A 17,335-nucleotide genomic window follows, 5' to 3' on the forward strand; every position below is an offset into this window, starting at 1 on the left:
GCTCGTGTGATGAACGGATGGGTAGAAAGATCAGAAACAAGCCTCACCTGTCCGATCCGTTCCAGACACACTCGAACTTGTCAAAGATGCAGTCGTTCTCATACAGAGAACAGAGCTTGCCACGTAAATAGCCATGCACCTGAAAAACAAGAAGCGGGACATGAAGTAGCTGGCAGATCAAAATGTACACTTTCCCAGCGCCAATGGTCGACCTTAAGCTGCCATGCCATATGCTCTAGTTTCAATAATCCCTCCAGACCCGGTGACCAGTGCTAAGATGCTAGGTAGCAGGTGGAATCGGATGGAGAATCCCTTGAGCTCAGCTGATAGCCTTATCAATCATGACCTTTCCTCGAATGGCTTCCCCTGATCAGACAGAGTGGGCCTGACCCCCGGTGACCTCACAGTGGGAGGTTTTACCCCTCAGGTTGCACCAGCAACACCACTATCTGTCTTTTTCCGGACAGTCGGCTCAATAAGCCCTCCCGGGGTAATTGCAGAAGATGACACGGTTACGGATTGGCAGGGTGACAGTGAAACAGGATTATGCTGAGTGATTACTCTGAAATCAATACATTTTGATTTGATCTCGGCTTAGCTGTTATTTAGGATTATCTCTGGAGCCTTCAAAAATGTCCAACAGGCACAGTAAAGCGAGACAAAGGCTTACCTGGTAGGTCTCCAGTGGTTTGTTCTCCATCTGAAGGTCCCACACCTTGACAGTGAGGTAGTCTCTGGTCATCAGGTAACGGCCGTTGTGGCTGAACTTCACGTCAGAGATGGATGAGATGATTTCAGAGAAAAAGGAGCGTGTGGAGGGATCCTCCGGCTCCTCAAAGTCTACGAGGTGAAAAAAGAAACATAAGGCATCTGACAAAGAAAACACGTTTTAAACTGCAGGATGTTGCTCCTTAATTCGTAGGGAGAGAAAAAAACAGCTGATTGTGTTTTTTGGATTGGGCCCGTCATTAGTGAACAACAATGCTTGGATGTGGGGTTTTTTTTTCTGCAGCAGCTGCATCTCTTCGCGGTGTTATTTCTGTGTGTGTTTAGGGAGAGAGCTGTGGGTCAGCATGCTGGGTAAATATTGGTTATGATTCATATTGATTCTGGCAGCTGCTGATCTGTGTGCAGACCGACACGCTGGGGATAAGAGGCAGGCATTCCGTCGTTAGCTGTCAAGTTATTGTTCCTCCTCCTCCTCCTCCTCCTCCTCCTCCTCCTCCTCCTCTCCTCCCTCCACTCCAAAAATGCCCTCACCCTTCTCCCCCTCTCCTCTTCAGAGGCCAGGAGGACGGCTCTATGAAGTGTCAATAGGGAGTCCAACAAGAGATACGGTGGGGAGATGAAAAAATGAGGGGATGAGGGAGGATAAGAAAAACAAATCAATGTCAAAGTGCTGGGCCCTGCTGGATTTATGTGTGTGTGTGTGTGTGTGTGTGTGTGTGTGTGTGTGTGTGTGAGTGAATAAGGGTTAGTGTATAAGTGGGTGTGTGCAATATGTGCATGTATATATGCATGTGTGTGTGTGTGTGTGTGTGTGTGTGTCCCTGCCCTCCCTCCCGTCCCACTCCAGGGGTGTATAATAGGGTCCCCGGGGAGCCGGCATTGGTCCGTCTCTTTCTGTCCTGGGGCTCAGAGCTTTGTCAATCTTCCCCTGTCCCTCCGTCTATCCCTCCACCCCCCCCTCAGTCTAACGCTGACTGATGACAGCAGCCTCCCAGGTTTACAGGTATGGGAGGCAATGTGATTTTATTGTGTATTTAATGTTGAAGGTTCAGGAAGCTGTGTGTGTATATGGGTGTGTGTGTGTGTGTGTGTGTCAAGGGAAGGAGAAGCTGTGTTCTTGACTGTATGCGTGGGAGGGACAGCATAATACATCGCTCTGAGCCAAACAGTGTTCGGGGAGTGAGTAGAGTAGAGTAGGTCGGTATCAGCAGACGGTGTCCTGAGGCCAACAGAGCACCTGCCTGCTCCCTGTGTGTGTGTGTGTGTGTGTGTGTGTGCGCGCACTGCAAGCATCTAATGGCAATTTACTGTCGATATGAGAATAGCTATAAATACCAAAACTTAAAATGAACACCAATTAAAAACAAAAGATTTAATGTTACTTATTTTCTTGTTTCAACTTCACATAAATGCTCAGGTGAAATTTGCCGCGCGGTCCAGTGAACGCATCGGTGTGTCGGAGGACTTGACTGACGTTATTGAACAACAAGGTGTGTCCATGAGGGACTAATGCGATTGCTCTTAAGCCATTGATTTTTTTTCAGAGAGAATGTCAACGTATTCATTATTCATTATTCATTTGACCAAGGCGTACGCTGGCAACGCTAAGCTTTAGAGAAGGCCATCCATTGTTGGAAACGCACGGCGGGAGTTATTGACGGGCCGTCAGTCCGGGCGTGTTGAGCAACACAAAGGTGGAGCTCGAGCAGAAAGAAAACGAGTGTGAACCTGCAACCGTGGTGTCACCATGTTGAACTCTAAAAGTCTCTCTGTTCTTCCCCCTTCCATCACTCTCATGAATATACTAATGTGGATTAACCTCCAGCGCTGTGTTCTGTTTCCACCCTCCCACTTCTCCCACTTCTCCCACTGCTACTGATCAGCTTCAATTAGATAGCCAGAAACAGGAGTTGCATTAGAATAAAACTCAAATGACCCTAAGTGGGTTTCAAAAAAATGGCTCTAATGTTTTTTTAGACTGAAGGAGACAGTTATTGAAATAAATCTTTTGGTCATTTCAATACTGTTCAACTAGAAGGGACATTCAATGCAGACATTTGCAATAAGGAAGGCTTTGAAGCAACATTTAGATGATAGAGAATACAGTTAAATGGCTAGGCCAAAAAACACAAAACAATTAATGGCACCGTAAAGTATAAAAACAACAGTTAAACGAAATAAAATCATTTAAAACAACCATTGACCCTTCTGGTCCCGCTGCTATCCCCTTATGGCGCTCTACCTGTACTCACATTTGCAGTGTCTGTCGCAGAGCGCGGCCTCCCTCATGTCACAGAGGCGTATCGAGCCCTTGCTGCTGCTGTAGGCAAAGGTGTGACACTGTTGGGGATGAAACTCTGCTGAAGTGATCACCTCCGTCAGCTCCTCCATGTTGGCTGGCTTGATGTCAACGATGTCTGAGAGACGGGCACTAAGGAACAACTTCCCTTTCAAGCCGGTTTCGGGGGCCATTTACAGAGACACAGATCGAGCTCTGGAAAAAAGTGACACATTTTCTGTACAAATTCAAATTCAAATGAAATGGTAACTTTTCATCCTCTCTTTTCCCCCCCACATGTTTTGTTCTTAAATGACCCAATTAAGAGGATACTGAAGCTGCGATCAGTGATCTCCAGGTTCCAGAGGTTCACCCTGAGGTCGTCTGTAGAGATGTATGTCTGAAGGTCGGAGTTGACAGAGATGGAGTTGATGTGGTAAGTGTGAGCGTTGCTGAACACACGCCTGGCTGTGGCCTCAACCATCAAATCCATGGGCTGCAGAACCGGCACCTATTGGTGAGGAAAAGGTCAGTTAGTTCAGGGAGAAACCACATTTGAAGAATGTCTTTCTTTGGTGGGTTTTACGACTCTAATTTGGTATCTTTTGTACATTCAGGCTAGTTTCATTGAGTTCTTCCTCAATATTTATTTGCAGATGTGCGGATGTAAATGCACTTGGTGGGCATGAACCTTTTGTGTGTGTGAATATGCGAAATGTGTGTGTGCGCGCGTGTGTAAAGTCACACAACAAACCGATGACTCCAGGGACTCACATGACATTTACTCCACGGCTCTAAATGAAACAGAGACAGTGACTGAGGGATTCAGAGGCTGTTTGATGAGCTGGTTCAATCAGACTGTGAATATCTGTTTTCTACATGGCTACTCGGGGAGAGATAACGCCTTTCTCCATCTTTTCCTCCCTCCGTCTCTCTTGGTCTCATGAAAGTGCACAAGACACTCCCGCTCTCTTGTTTGCATGTAATGAAAGGCAAGAAAACCGAAAAAATGCTAAGGAGGGGGGAAAGAGAGATGGCCCGAGGGCATTGATAGGCCCTGCTGAGGAATGATAACTGAACTCTGCAGAATTAAGATGAGGATGCACACACACACACACACACACACACACACGCGCACACAAACCCACGTACACAATACTGCTCGGGCTTCAAAGCCACCCAGCCCCAGTCTGCATGCAGCCCCCCGTTGGCCAGATAAAACACAGACAAAGAGACAAGGGAGGGGAGCGAGAGAGGAGAACAAATCGACTGCTTCTCCCCTTTTTCTTTCGTTGCTGGCACCGACAGAAAGACATGGCAGCCCAGCAGGCTGCTGTATCTCAATGGGTGTCACTTCATTTCCATGTCTTTCACTGGCGGTCCAGAGAGACACAGACCGTATTAACCCATAACCCCTCAACACTGACAGTTACACGGTTCAGCTGGCTCCCCGCACCTGTCAAAGGACCTCGTAAATTCTCCTCCTTACAGAACATTTTAATTTGAGATATATTTCTGCATGAAAGAGTAACAAATCTATTCACAATAGCATTTTAATGCGCATTCCTTTTTTAAAAGCAGCAATCGAAGAAAAAAAAAAAAAAAAAAAACTGCGAAAAACGCCTAATTCTTTTCAGAGGAGATATTTCGTCATAGACTACATGATGCAAACAAAGACTTTTTATGGTTTGTTCCCGTGGCTACAATTTTGGAATGATATCTTTTTTTAAACTCTCCCCCCACCCCTCTACCAAGGCGCAGATTTCACAGCTTCTAAACAGGATTGCCACAGTCCCGGCCTGTCCTCCAGGTTGCTATGATCCCCCGGCCAGCCAGACAAAGAGGGACAGACACGCCGAACACACCACTAATCTACTATGGCAGACACACACAAACACACACACACACACTTTGCTACGTGCCTGTCTGCTTTGTGTGAAAATTAAATACGTAGTGGAGTGAGAGAAAGGGGGGGTAAGAGAGAAAGGATGATCCCTTTGTGGTCTTCACCTCGGTGAACATATCGATCACTCATTCTGACTTTCGCCAGTGTAAATTCTAAATTTACCAACGGTCGGGTGCTTTTTGGTGTAATCAGTGAAGTATTATTATTAAAAGTGAGAATTTATGACAGGGACAACTGGGTGAACTTTGAAAGATGCAGTGTAATCAGATAGAGGATGCTATGCTAAAAAGTTTGTGTTGGATTAAATGCTATCACAGCGTAATGATTAAATGCTCCTTTTTCCTTTCATCAGACTCTCTGAGCTTTACGTGTTTGGACTGCTCAAGGTGTAAAATGATGATAGACCTTTGTCATAGAGAACATTTTGACATATTGCTGTCACGTTTTGGGGTTTTGTCTTGTTTTATTTTGTAGTTTCATGTCTCTTGTGTTCCTGGGTAACTTCACTTCCTGCATTGTCTTCCCCTGTGATTGTCTGCCGTGCCTGATTGTTTCCAGCTGTGTCCAATCACCTGCACCTCCCTTGTGTATTTAAGCCCTGTGAGTCTCTTGTCTCTTGTCGGGTCATTGTCTTCGGTTGTCTTCTGTCTACAGGTCTCGTCATTTTTCCTGCCATGTGAGTTTATGTCGTCGTCGTCGTCGTTGTTTTTTCAAGTCCAGGTCCCCGTCTTTTTTTTTTTCTCTCCTCCTTCTCGTTCTTTTTTATTGGTTGGAGTGATTTTGAGTTTTGTTTTCCGAACTATCAAAGTCCTTTATATTGAATACTCCTCATCTGAGTCCTCCCTCCTTGCCCACGCACCCCCCTGTTGTGACAATTGCTTTTAAAGAAGCACGTCACCATGAAATAAATGATGACAGCCAGTTAGCTTAGCTTAGCATTGAGACTTGAAACGAGGGAATCAGCTAGCGTGGCTTTTCCAAAGGAAAAGGGGCAAGGCGTAATGCTAAAATTAGCTTATATGTATGTAGCTTGTTCTGTTTTGGTTTCCAGTTAAAGTTATAGTAAGCTATAGTAATAGTTTTGAGAGAACTCTTTACCCGTAATGAGGTGATTGTCGATGGGTCTCTGATCCGTCCATCGTCGTCCTTCAGGTTGTAGCCCTCCGGACGCTTGTCTCTCTCGCTGATTTTCCACAGCTTCACCGTCTTGTCTGAAATGGATACAACACACACACACACACACACACACACACACAAAGAGAAATACAGTTAGATCGTGGCTCACTAGAGTGAATCTCTGATACAAGATGGATGCAGGGGGTTGGGCGGCCAATCTGGCAAGTATCTGGTCAGGAGCCAGCGGGAATGATGAATGGCGGCTCCTGTGTACATTCTGATGTCACTGATATCAATCTACATGTTGACGAAATTTCCAGGCAGCACGATGCGCTTTCCCAGAAAAAGCCATCTGGGCGATTTTCAGTTCTGCGGCACACAAACACCAGTTACATCCCTGTCAGAGAGAGGGGGATGGCGGCGGGGGGGCACCAGCAGTCAGGTTGTTGCCTTTATTTTTTTTATTTTTTTTAAATATCCGCTGTGAATATTGGTGTTGGAGCAGCGAGGCCATCGCCACAGGACCCTCCACCATCTGCTCCAGCCACCCCTAGCACTTCTGTAGCAGCCATGCATGAAGCCCACAATCTGCAAGGCGCCTTTCTCCCTGATGTGTGTGTCTGTTGGCGTTGGCGTGCATGTATGACGTGTGGTGGCACATGCTCTTATATTTGTGTGTGTGTGTGTGTGTGTGTGTCCCTGCTGTGGCAGCCATGCATGAAGTTCTCCATTTGAAACGCTCCTGCTGGTGGCACTTGCTCAGCCAAGCGAAACCCCAATACAGAAAAAAGACATTTTCACGTGATATGAGTGGCATCGTTCCCATCAGCGGTGTTGCTAGCCATTCCCCAAAGTGAGAAATGAATCGTGCCTTTACTTGACAATGTTATTAAGTAACAACAACATTCTGCCCATGTCTGAACACACTCTCGTGACTGATTCATGGTCTCGCTGACCCTTTTTTTTTTTCTCCCACAGCAGCTGACTGACCGTTGGTGGAGAGCAGGAAGTAGGCGGCGTTCTGCTGCGGAAGCCATTTGATCTTGTTGATCTTCTCCTCAATCTCCAAACTCTTCAGGTAGTCAAACTCTGGCTCGTGGCTCTGGAATGTGCTGTAAACGTTGTACTCCCCTCGCCGCTGGGGCTGGCTCTTACTCTGCAAGAAGGGGAAACAAAGTAAGACATTAACAATGCGGTAAACATTTTACTCGTTAAACATCAGCCTGTTAGTGTGGTCACTGTGAGTGTGTGTGTGTGTGTGTGTGCATGCTGCTGTCAGTGCAGCCCCATGAAATATTTACATTAAATCCAGTTCCAAGATTATTTATCTTTATGTCTTCTCCAATCAATGATATTTGACATTCAAAATGTACAATGCACTATCCACACATATTTCTCTGTAGTTCAGCAGTATTTGGTATTTTTGCTGGAAATGAAAATCTTTTTAGGTGCATTTAAACAATGCCCCTCTATGTGACATAAGTTCATAACCCAACAAAGCCTCTTATCTCTCAAAGAGAATGATGATGTTAGTGGTTTTTAAAAATGTACTCTAGAATGTACAGCTCAAATGAAACAATTTATTATCTACTTATCTAAAAGCAAACATTTTTACTTGAATGTTCCGAGGCTGTTAAATCCTCTTAGCAGAAGGGAAGCATAATTAGCATTGCATTGTTGGCATCTCCTACCTCCTGCTCCCTCTGGAAGACAACCACTCTGCCTCCCTTATCCCCAGTGGCCAACAGCTCCCCCGATGAGTTAAACTCAACCGTTGAGATAATGTCAGCTGCAACACAGGAAACAGAGCAGAGAGGGAGAGAAAATGTCAGTGTACATGTACACAACGCTGTCAAGGTATCAGTCAGACAGAAAGAAAGACCTTTCGGTGAGATCTGGCAGAGTGATTTCTGGAAAAAGCATGTGAGGGTAAAGGAGGGGGACACAAATCACAGAGGACTCTCCGGCACAGATACCCCAGTTTGGTGTAATATGGGTCAGGAGACGCTTCAGAATGAGTCACACTGCATGGTATCAGCTAATTCAGTCCCTCGTCTGACTCAAGTGAGCCAATTTGTGTCGTTTAATTGAACTTGTGCTTTTTAAAGGACGCTGCCGCCACAGTAACAGTGCCATTCACCGCTCTCCTCCCGGCAGCGAGACCCCATGCTGCTCAGTGACTCTCCTGCTCCTTTGTTAAAAAACATAAACCTTGAAACCATTCAAATCCTGCAGCTGATACACAGTATGTGTATACGTGTGTAGCCAACTTTTTTGAACTTTCTATGCAGTGCAGTCAAAAGGGCAACAGAAATACAGAAGTATTGATGATGTATTTGCTCCATTATACTCGATTGCCAGTATTTTTCAACGTCTCTACACAGCTCCAGTTCCTCCAAAAGTAAATCATAGACACCTCCGCTTCAGGTAGCGCTTTCTCAGCTTCTCAAAGACATACATCTGCCTGGATTTAGGAGAGGCTAATGGCGACTGTAATTATTATACTGCCTCAGGCTTTAGAGGCATAGCATAGCGCCTGTCACATTCACACACACAAACACACACACACACACACACACACACACCAGAGCAGAGTCTACCCCTCGGTTTTTACAGTGACATTAATATTACACAGAGAGAGAGAGAAAGAGATAGAGCTTTTTTTTGTTGTATCCCCCACGCCCTCTGTGGACCTGCTACTGGCGGAGCGCTGAACAGGAGAGGGGAACGTTGCCATGGAGACGGTTTCCATCTCTAGCGGCAGTCGGAGGGCTGCATGTGTGCGCGAGTGCCAATAGCTCTCAGAGTAAGTTGCTGATGCTTGCTGTAATTCAGCAGACAGAGCAGCGAGTGCTGCAATAAAATGAAACCCTGCAACTGCATCTGGGGGGGAGGGGGGGGGGAGTACGTGATGTTCAATGCAGACACACAACTTCAGACAGTAGTGTCCCTGAAGATGGGCCCATCACGCTGTGCACGGTGGGAATGACTGGGAAATAAATGTGTGTGTGTGTGTGTGTGTGTTGTCTTGTGGCGAGTGGCTGATTGGATCATCATCATGTTTGAATCTAAAAAGCGAATGAATGTTTCACAGACAAGACACACTTTGACCTAATTACATCCACACCATATACACACATGAGGCACACACTGACGCCGTAGTTATCTCTCTTTCTGTGTCTGCATGCACAGATATGTGGAGTCCCCCCACCCCCTCCCCCCCCGCCACCACCACCACTACAGCCACCACCCCACCCCACCCCCACACCGACTACAGCACACACGCTCAAAAAATAGTCATTTCCAACACCATCAAGCCACAGCCACCGATGTGAATCCAATGGAGTCAGCTTTGCAGTCAGCATTCTTGAATTGTCTCCTCTCTTTCTCTCGCTCTCTCTTTGCCCTTTGTACTTTTTTTTTTCTGTCTTCCCCCTCTCTTCTCATCATTAACCCATTAAGTCACTGAGGAGAAACAGTAATTGATGGGTGCCAGTTAACGAGTTTACACACGGATACATACTTCAATCATCTCGCTGGATGAAGAATCGGTGGGAGCCGGCGAAGCCGAAACGCAGAGCAGCGTGATGGAATGCTTCCCCAAATGACATTTTCCTCATGCTAATTTATTCAAAGTAGACATTGCAATCTAATAAACCGCAGTTACTGAGGGAACTGTGTTAAAGTGACAACGTACAGTGTCATCAGATGAACTTTCATCAAAGGACAACAAGCCCACCGGCAGGTGGGCGGGGTCTGCTTGCACCACCACCGATTCGTACTACGTGAGCAACAGCAGGTTCAAAGTGAACTGATAGTAGCAGCAGCTTGGGATATTCGGCTGATCAGATGTGTACTTACACACACACACACGTACACACACACCGCATCAGCAGACCATAACCAGATGAGGCCCATAAATCCCGTGGCCAGCCAGCCAGGTCTGACACAGACAGGTCAGCGCTTCTTGATGCATCGGAGGGATGCTCGAGATAACACACATCCATCCCCAGTAATAACACAGACAAGCCAGCTGCTGTGATGTGTGTGTGTGTGTGCGCGCAATTGTGTATACACGACTGAAATAACACAGGTTCCTGTCTGCTTCTGTTCACCCATCTGACCCTCAATAACTCCCCCTTCGGCATGCAATATAGAACCGAGGCTCAAACCCGTTGCATGGAAACATAGATATGCATTGATTCTGGAATGGAAACCGCGCACGAGGAAAGAGGCTGAAAGGCAGGGCGGGGAAACAGAGGTTATTAAATGTATTTATAGAAGCCCGTGCATGCAACATCTATCACGCATAACAGGAAGGGCGAGTAAAAGAAGGGGGAGGGGGGGGGAGGGGAGGGGAGGGGGGAGTCTGGGGAGGCAAAGAAGGAGCAGTGCGTCTCTTGAGTACAGACAACAGGAAAGACCGAAATAGGAGCAGCCCGGCTAACCTCTAGACAACACGTAATCCCGTCAACAAATAAACAAACCGAGGCTTGATCCCGTGGCATTGGAGGTTTGCGTAAGCAAGTCACGCCAAACGCCGCGTGGCTGAATGGAAAACTAGTTGCGTAAGTGCTCTGCAAATAAATGGCAGGTAGAGGGAGGGACGTGAGCAACACGGTGTCGTGCAAATGTTAGCGGCGGACATGGAGAGGAGAGGATTACAGAACTTGTGCTGCTCCGCCTGCGTCAAAGGATCAGGCCGGGGGGGGATATTTCAGGTCCATTCTCGCTTTCTATTTTAACTCGCCACCCTGGTGACTCCCCGTGATAATCAACAATATGCACTTTGTCAGGAACATGAAGGCGCACGTATCCGAAATTGGATTCACCCTTTCTCCGTGCTGAATGGGCGACTGATAACGGCTTCTATCACACCACAAACCATGTTATATCAATCGAAAGTCTGAAGAAAAAAAAAAACCCTGTTACCTACTGGTCCAGTGTCAAGCCATATGATTAAGGGTTTATTAGGCTTTAATAGCAGCACACAAAGCAACAGAGCACAATTTCAGCTCTCATCATCTTAAGAGCATGATTCTTTGTAAGATTTGGAGTGAACAAGCCAATTAACCTGGTTTCTCCAGGATCAGCCCCTTGGGAATGAGACCAAATGTCTGTGTGTGTGTCTGTGTGTGTGTGTGTGTGTGTGAGTGTGTGTGTGTAGTCTCTCTTTTGTGTGTGGGCTTGCCTTTCTGTATTGCCACACTCCAGGGAGTTTCGGGTGAAATGGGCGAGACGTGTTACTGCTCCACTTCTCACACTTCATTAACACATCAGCGCGGCGCGCATCTGACTGCGGACCCGGGACGGGACGGGACGGGACGGGGCGAAGCGAGAAGACGTGGTGAACAGCAGTGAACTGGGCGATCGATCCCTGCATGCGCTTACATGAATACCAAGTGAGGTGGTTTCAAATGCCTGGTATTTGGTATTCTCTTAGAAATTGAAGATGTAGGAGGGGGGGGATGGTGCAAGGAAGCGGGGGTGCATTGAATTATAATCCAGCACCAAAACAAAAGCTGTCTCTTCCCTCTCTCTCTGCCTGTGTTGCTTTGGTTCAATCCCTTTCATCTTGCTTGTAGTTAAGGGTGTAGTGAATCAAACATTAGATGCCTGCTGTACAGACTAAAACCAAGCATCCGCAGTGACCTTATCACCAAAGCACCAAAGAGTCCGAGAGACACTGCTTCTTCGACGCGACACAGGAATTAGCTATCAAAACTTACAAATGTCAAAGGTCAAGCAGTGCTTCCCATTTCAGGCTGCCACTGCACCCAAAGGACTCTCGTGCAGTACATCCGTCGCAGCAATAACTTAAAGCACCGAAAAGACGTCTGGAAAATAGGATATTTTTTTTGCAATTGTTCTACAGTACCAACATCGCCGGGTTTTCTTTATTAAAATCTCATTAAATTTTCATGGAGCTGCAGACTTAATAAGAAGCTAATCAGGGGATGAAAGCAGCTGCTGAATAAAGAGGGCGACTCGCCCCAACTTCACAGCTTGCCATTAAGCACCCCGACACCCCCAACCCTACCCCCATACACGGGGGCATTATCTTTCTTGCGCTATATGTGCCGTGGCGGGGTTCGGCGTTTTGAGTGTTTCGCAGTGAATAATGGATGGGACCTGGGGGTATGCTGGGCTAAATCTTTTTATGCCGGGGTCCTAAAGTGTGGCCCCAGGCCGTTTGCCTTGGCACAGGCAACCATAGGCTCCGCTCTCTTCAGCAGCTGCAGTAAAGGCTGTGAGCTCTATGTTACGCGACTGCATCAGTATTCAGGGGGGTTTAGAGGGGTCACATCACACACGAGCTTGTACTCGCATCAAACAGACATAGAAGCAGTGAGAGAAAATGAGAGAAAAGGGGGGGAAGGGGAGAGAAGGTGGAAGAGATTACATGTCCTACCAATAGATCTTTAGGCCATTGTTCCGGTAGCTAAATTGTAAAGGACCAGAAATCAATACCAAAGGAGACATTAGGTTGGGTCCTGCCTCACAGCGAGGAAGCTATTTACATCGCTACACCCCAAGTGGCGTTGTGCTGTTTGACAATTTCATCCATTAAAGGAACATCCAGGGTGCAGATTATGAAAATTAGCTGAGATGCATGTTGTAGCAGCGTAACGGTCCATTGACTCAACACACGCTGATACACAAAACTGCAATGAGACACACACTATTCATTGTTTCCACCATTAGCAATTTGTCATCTGCAGGCTGTTGGCGTATACAAATCCAACTGTAATGACATTTTCCTTCATCTACAACAGTGATGCATCTGGAAATGTTTGAGAATACTTTTTTTTCCTCCAACTATGGATGAACAGCACAGCTTTACTCGCAGTGTCAAAGTCGATGTAGCTGCTCACAGACCAACTCGGGTGTGGGATTGGTGCAAACCAAAGGTTACCCCGAGTGACATCATTACAATGTGACATCATTAAAGTGTCCTGCTGTTATGGGCAAGCCCGGCCCGAGGGAAATCCCTACCACCGCCGCCTCGGGGGCCAGCGTGTGTATGCAAGTGTGTGTGTGCGTGTGTGTGTGTGTGTGTGGTCGGAAAGAACCGGGGCCTTATGGAGCACTTTGGTGAATTTATGAGGACACACTGGGACGTAGGACCTTTGACTTTAGACTGACTTCATACCACTTTGGGAGACAGGAAGCGAGTGTGAATGGGCTCTCACACACACACACACACACACACACACACACTCATGCATGAGGTGAGGTGTGGCTGAAACGTAAATTACCGCAATAAAAAAATAACAAAAGTAGATGTTCCTTGTTCGAAAAAGCGCAGATGGGCCGCAGACCAGACAGTCCTTTGCTTTTAAGAGCCACTGTTTTTACGCCCTTGCTAACTCTCAGACGCTTTCTCCTTGAATGTGTGAGAGAGCGACACAGAGAGACGGGAGGAAGCTGGCAGAGGAAGATCCCCTCCTGTTATTCATCTCAGCACACACATCAAACAAAGCTATCCATCACACCCAAACCCCCCCCCCCCCCCCCCCCCACTTCACTTCTGTGTGTATAGCAGTGACAGGAAATCATCTGAGCAGGAGCGGAGCAAATGATGGGACTCTCCCATATTTAAATTAAGAAAGAAAAAAACGGTGAGGAAAGCAGCTGGATGTGAAAATAAGACTTTGTCTCTCCTCCAACATGCAGTTGCATCAGTAACCTCAGATTTATGACAGTGTTGTTGGTAAATCAATGTATAAACGGATTTATCAGCTTGTGAGACAGAGGTGAAGCCGAGGTAACTATTTAGCATCAATTAGTTGGTAAAAGGGCTGATGGTCAATGAGGAGGATGCACACACAGGAAAAAAAGCTATTGTTCAAAGCTCCAGTTATAAGCCTGTAGATGGAGACTGTTTCTTCAAATTAGGGCACCTTCTCCGTCTAATTATTTCAACAAGTGAAAACACATCTCTTTCATCAATGCATCATTTCGATCTGATCACATGTAGCCAGTAGACCCCTAAGCAGCAGGACGTTTTAATCGAATCGCTTCTCATTGCTCACACAGATTAAAGTCATGATTCCCCTCGGTCAGGATTGTCCACTTAAAATAGCAGGCATGACGAGAAGCCACCTCATCAGCTCCTGCTTTGACACCACATGCTATTACAAGCACATGACCGGAATATTCCTGTAACACTCCCATATCCGATTAGTGTTTCTGAGGTGATTAAATGTGCATTTATGCACTTTTTATGCAAAATCGTAGCTATTTATAATCTATTTAATATATAATTTGTTGGATCACCCCAGCCATTTGTCTGGCCCTATATCATATTTTCTCAATAGTATTTTTATCGGAGTCCTTTCATCTTCCTTTGCCTTATTTTTGCTGCATATTGGCATCCCTCTGCATGGCTGCACACTCGGGTATTCCTGTATATGCTTTGTAAAAGAGCTTAAAACGTGTCTCTCCTCCCGTGCCCAACACCACCTGATTAAATACCTTCGGTTGCATAGTTGTGGTCACGAAGGAAGCTGTTGTTGATTTTCCGGGTGTCACTCTCCTCCTCCATTGATAAATCGGCTCGTTCGGGATCCTGAAAGCGGCAGATCTGCTCCCATCCTGCCCGGTAGCGTCAGCAGGCGGGCTGTAGGACCAGCGGGGGGGCTGTCATGGCTCCAGATCTCCGGTGTAACCAACACAGTCACAATCAAATACCTGCGATGATGATGATGATGATGATGATGGTGCTGGTGATGATGATGATGAACGGGCAGGTCCTGTCCGCACCTCAGGGCGCATCCAACTGGCCACCGTCCGCGACGCAGTGACAGTGATTCCAACAGAGGATTGTATACTCTAATAAAGGTAGCACATTTGGGTATCTTTCTTCAGATATATACGAATCACCCCAAAATATTAAAAAAAAACTATGCTGATTTTCCCAACATGGCTGGTCAAAGAGAAAAATAAATGTCCTGAAGGTGGCTAAACCCACAGCAGCAGCAGCGCACTTCGCAAATCTCTATTGGAGGATTTGAGTTTAGGAAGGCTAGATTTGCCCCCTCCCAGTGCCAGCGGGGCGGGCGGGATTATGCGTCAACAAGCTTGCTCGGATCCCTTCACTACTTCCACGTGAGCCTCTCCGCGCCGCGCATCATCCCCGGGGTAGCACCGTCTCCGTCTCCGTCTCCAGACGCGCTCTCCCCCATTCATTCACCGGCGTGGTGTGATCCCCGGCAGCTCAGCTGACTCCGTGTGCGCAGAGCAGAGCTGTACTTTAGTTACCCGCTCTGTGCCGCTGCGCTTCGGTAGAGGAGGGCCCCTCCCATGCTGCCCGGTGGCTGGCTCTTTAAAAAAAAAAAAAAAAAACACCAGCAGCAAATGTGACGCTCTCTCTCTCTCGAACCACAGACCGAGAGGAAGAGTTCATAGTCTGCTCGCTCACAGCTTGATTACCACCTGCGTGTCAAGTCGGGCATGCTTCTCTCTGGCCTGGTATCGGTTTGCCTCCAAAGCCAGATAGATGCTGCATCACCATCCCTCCATCCTGCTGCAGAGGCATCTCCGTACACCCTCACGGCAGATGGAGCACTTGGGCCCACCCTGTGCAAAGAGCCGCCTGCTCAGGGAGAACGAGTGCAACGGAGGCCGTTCATGAAAGGTGTGTCACTGGAAGCGAAAGCGCGGACGCGCTGCTGCCCACGGCGGCACGGGGGAAGTTCAGATTCAGAGAGGCACACACAAAGGAGGGAGGCGACGAGGATGAGTTGTGCAAGGGAGAAGACTGTGAGCAACAAAGAGGGATCGAAATGAGGGCAGAAGAAAATGAGAAATCCCAGACGCTGATTAATTAGATTAGCAGGTCCGCCGTCTGCGCCTCTTACTGGAAAGATCTCCTTTCCATGCTGTTTTTAATAACCGCACACAGAATAAGCCTTCTACTGGTCAGACCGGGAGCTTTGATGAGTGTGTGTGTGTGTGTGTGTGTGTGTGTGTGTGCGATTGTGTGTGTGATTGTGTGTTGCATCCGGGCCCTTATCTACTCACTTTACCCTAAATCGCTTAAGGTCCACACAGGGACAGGGTATCTCCCCTGCACGAGCCCCAACACACACACACTCACACACACACACACACACTCACACGCGTACACAGCAGTGGAAATAAAGAGATTGTGGAGCTCCCTCTCCTAAATGCATTAGCGCTCTAATCCATGAGACCATTTGCACATGCAGTCCTCTGCTCCTGTACTAATGGGTCTCTGGCTGTGAAGGCGGAAGGCGGCTTGTAGGCAAAAAACCGGTCCTTCCTGCCATTTTACACCCCATCACCCTCTAACCTTCATCTGCATTGGAACACAGTACGGGGCGTTATCCATTCAGCGGGATAATGAAGGTCGCTCGAGCACCTGCGAGGCCCTGGGATTCACATGGCTTCCTATCTGCCGGGACATCCTGCCATCCTTGACCCTCTCCGATTTGACCGAGTGGTCAGCGGCGGTTCCGATCTCTATTTAATATTTTAACAGGCTTTACACGGAGATGTTCACCTTTGTCCGATTACGTTGGGAGGCCAGGGGGGGGGGGAAATATGAGGCGGGGCGGCAGAAAGAGGAAGGGTTGGGGTGGCAACTAAAAGGCACCGCGATATTTGACTGTATAATGAGAAAAGACGAAAGTGGAAAATGCTGCTGGGAGCCACAGCCTGGGATCAATCACGGCCCCCCCCTCCCCCCTCCCTGCCTCTTGCCTATTCCCAGTGCACATATAGCAAGCTCTTTGCCCCGTAACACTCCTCGCTCCTCTCTGTCCTGCCGAGTAAAAGTGTGACCACACCTGGTTCATACACTTAAGGAAGGCATCTCAGAGCAACAACCATGACGGGAAAAATCATTTACTCTCGAATCAATTCACGTGACCCGATAAGTGAGTGGACACGGTCTGAGACGCTTCCCTCCAAAGGCCTCACGTTTCTGCACCCGGAGGGGCTCGTTTAATGTAACTTTCTCTCCCGCTCAGTCACTTCTGCTCCTCTGACCACGTCCCTTCTCTTAATCGATACGCCCCCCATCCACCGCTCCGGTGGCTATAGGAGACCAGTCACGGCGCGTCGACAGCCCAGCTGCTGTGTGTCAGGTTTGGAAATGCTCCGGGGGGGGGGGGAGGCCTCCGGAATTGGAGAGCGTGTCCTCAATTCTCCTCGATCGTATGGACAAAGTGGGTTAAATTAGGCTCTAGCAGCCCAAACATAGGGACACGATCACATGGCAATGATATTTTAGTCACGCCCAATTGCTTTGCTTGATGTGTGGTAATTGCTTGACCCGG

The 17,335-nt window shown here is 47.6% G+C and overlaps 1 protein-coding gene across 2 annotated transcripts in view; it reads right to left on the minus strand.

Moving 5' to 3' along the window:
• Positions 1-17,335, minus strand: part of ppp2r2ba (protein phosphatase 2, regulatory subunit B, beta a) — a 33,804-nt gene that overhangs the window by 2,391 nt on the left and 14,078 nt on the right. Inside the window, exons 1-8 of one of the 2 annotated variants that reach the window (XM_037460431.2) lie at positions 14,508-15,320; positions 7,721-7,818; positions 7,020-7,185; positions 6,012-6,124; positions 3,341-3,518; positions 2,982-3,146; positions 671-840; positions 48-139 (exon numbers count right to left, since the gene is read on the minus strand). In XM_037460431.2, the coding sequence (XP_037316328.2) occupies positions 48-139; positions 671-840; positions 2,982-3,146; positions 3,341-3,518; positions 6,012-6,124; positions 7,020-7,185; positions 7,721-7,818; positions 14,508-14,577 (1,052 nt within the window). In that variant the 5' untranslated portion in view covers positions 14,578-15,320. Of the gene's footprint in view, positions 1-47; positions 140-670; positions 841-2,981; positions 3,147-3,340; positions 3,519-6,011; positions 6,125-7,019; positions 7,186-7,720; positions 7,819-14,507; positions 15,321-17,335 lie in introns of those variants that run through there. The other variant, XM_037460430.2, reaches the window with a different exon arrangement.

This window comes from Pungitius pungitius, chromosome 2 (assembly GCF_949316345.1).
Source record: "Pungitius pungitius chromosome 2, fPunPun2.1, whole genome shotgun sequence".
Lineage (NCBI taxonomy): Eukaryota > Metazoa > Chordata > Actinopteri > Perciformes > Gasterosteidae > Pungitius > Pungitius pungitius.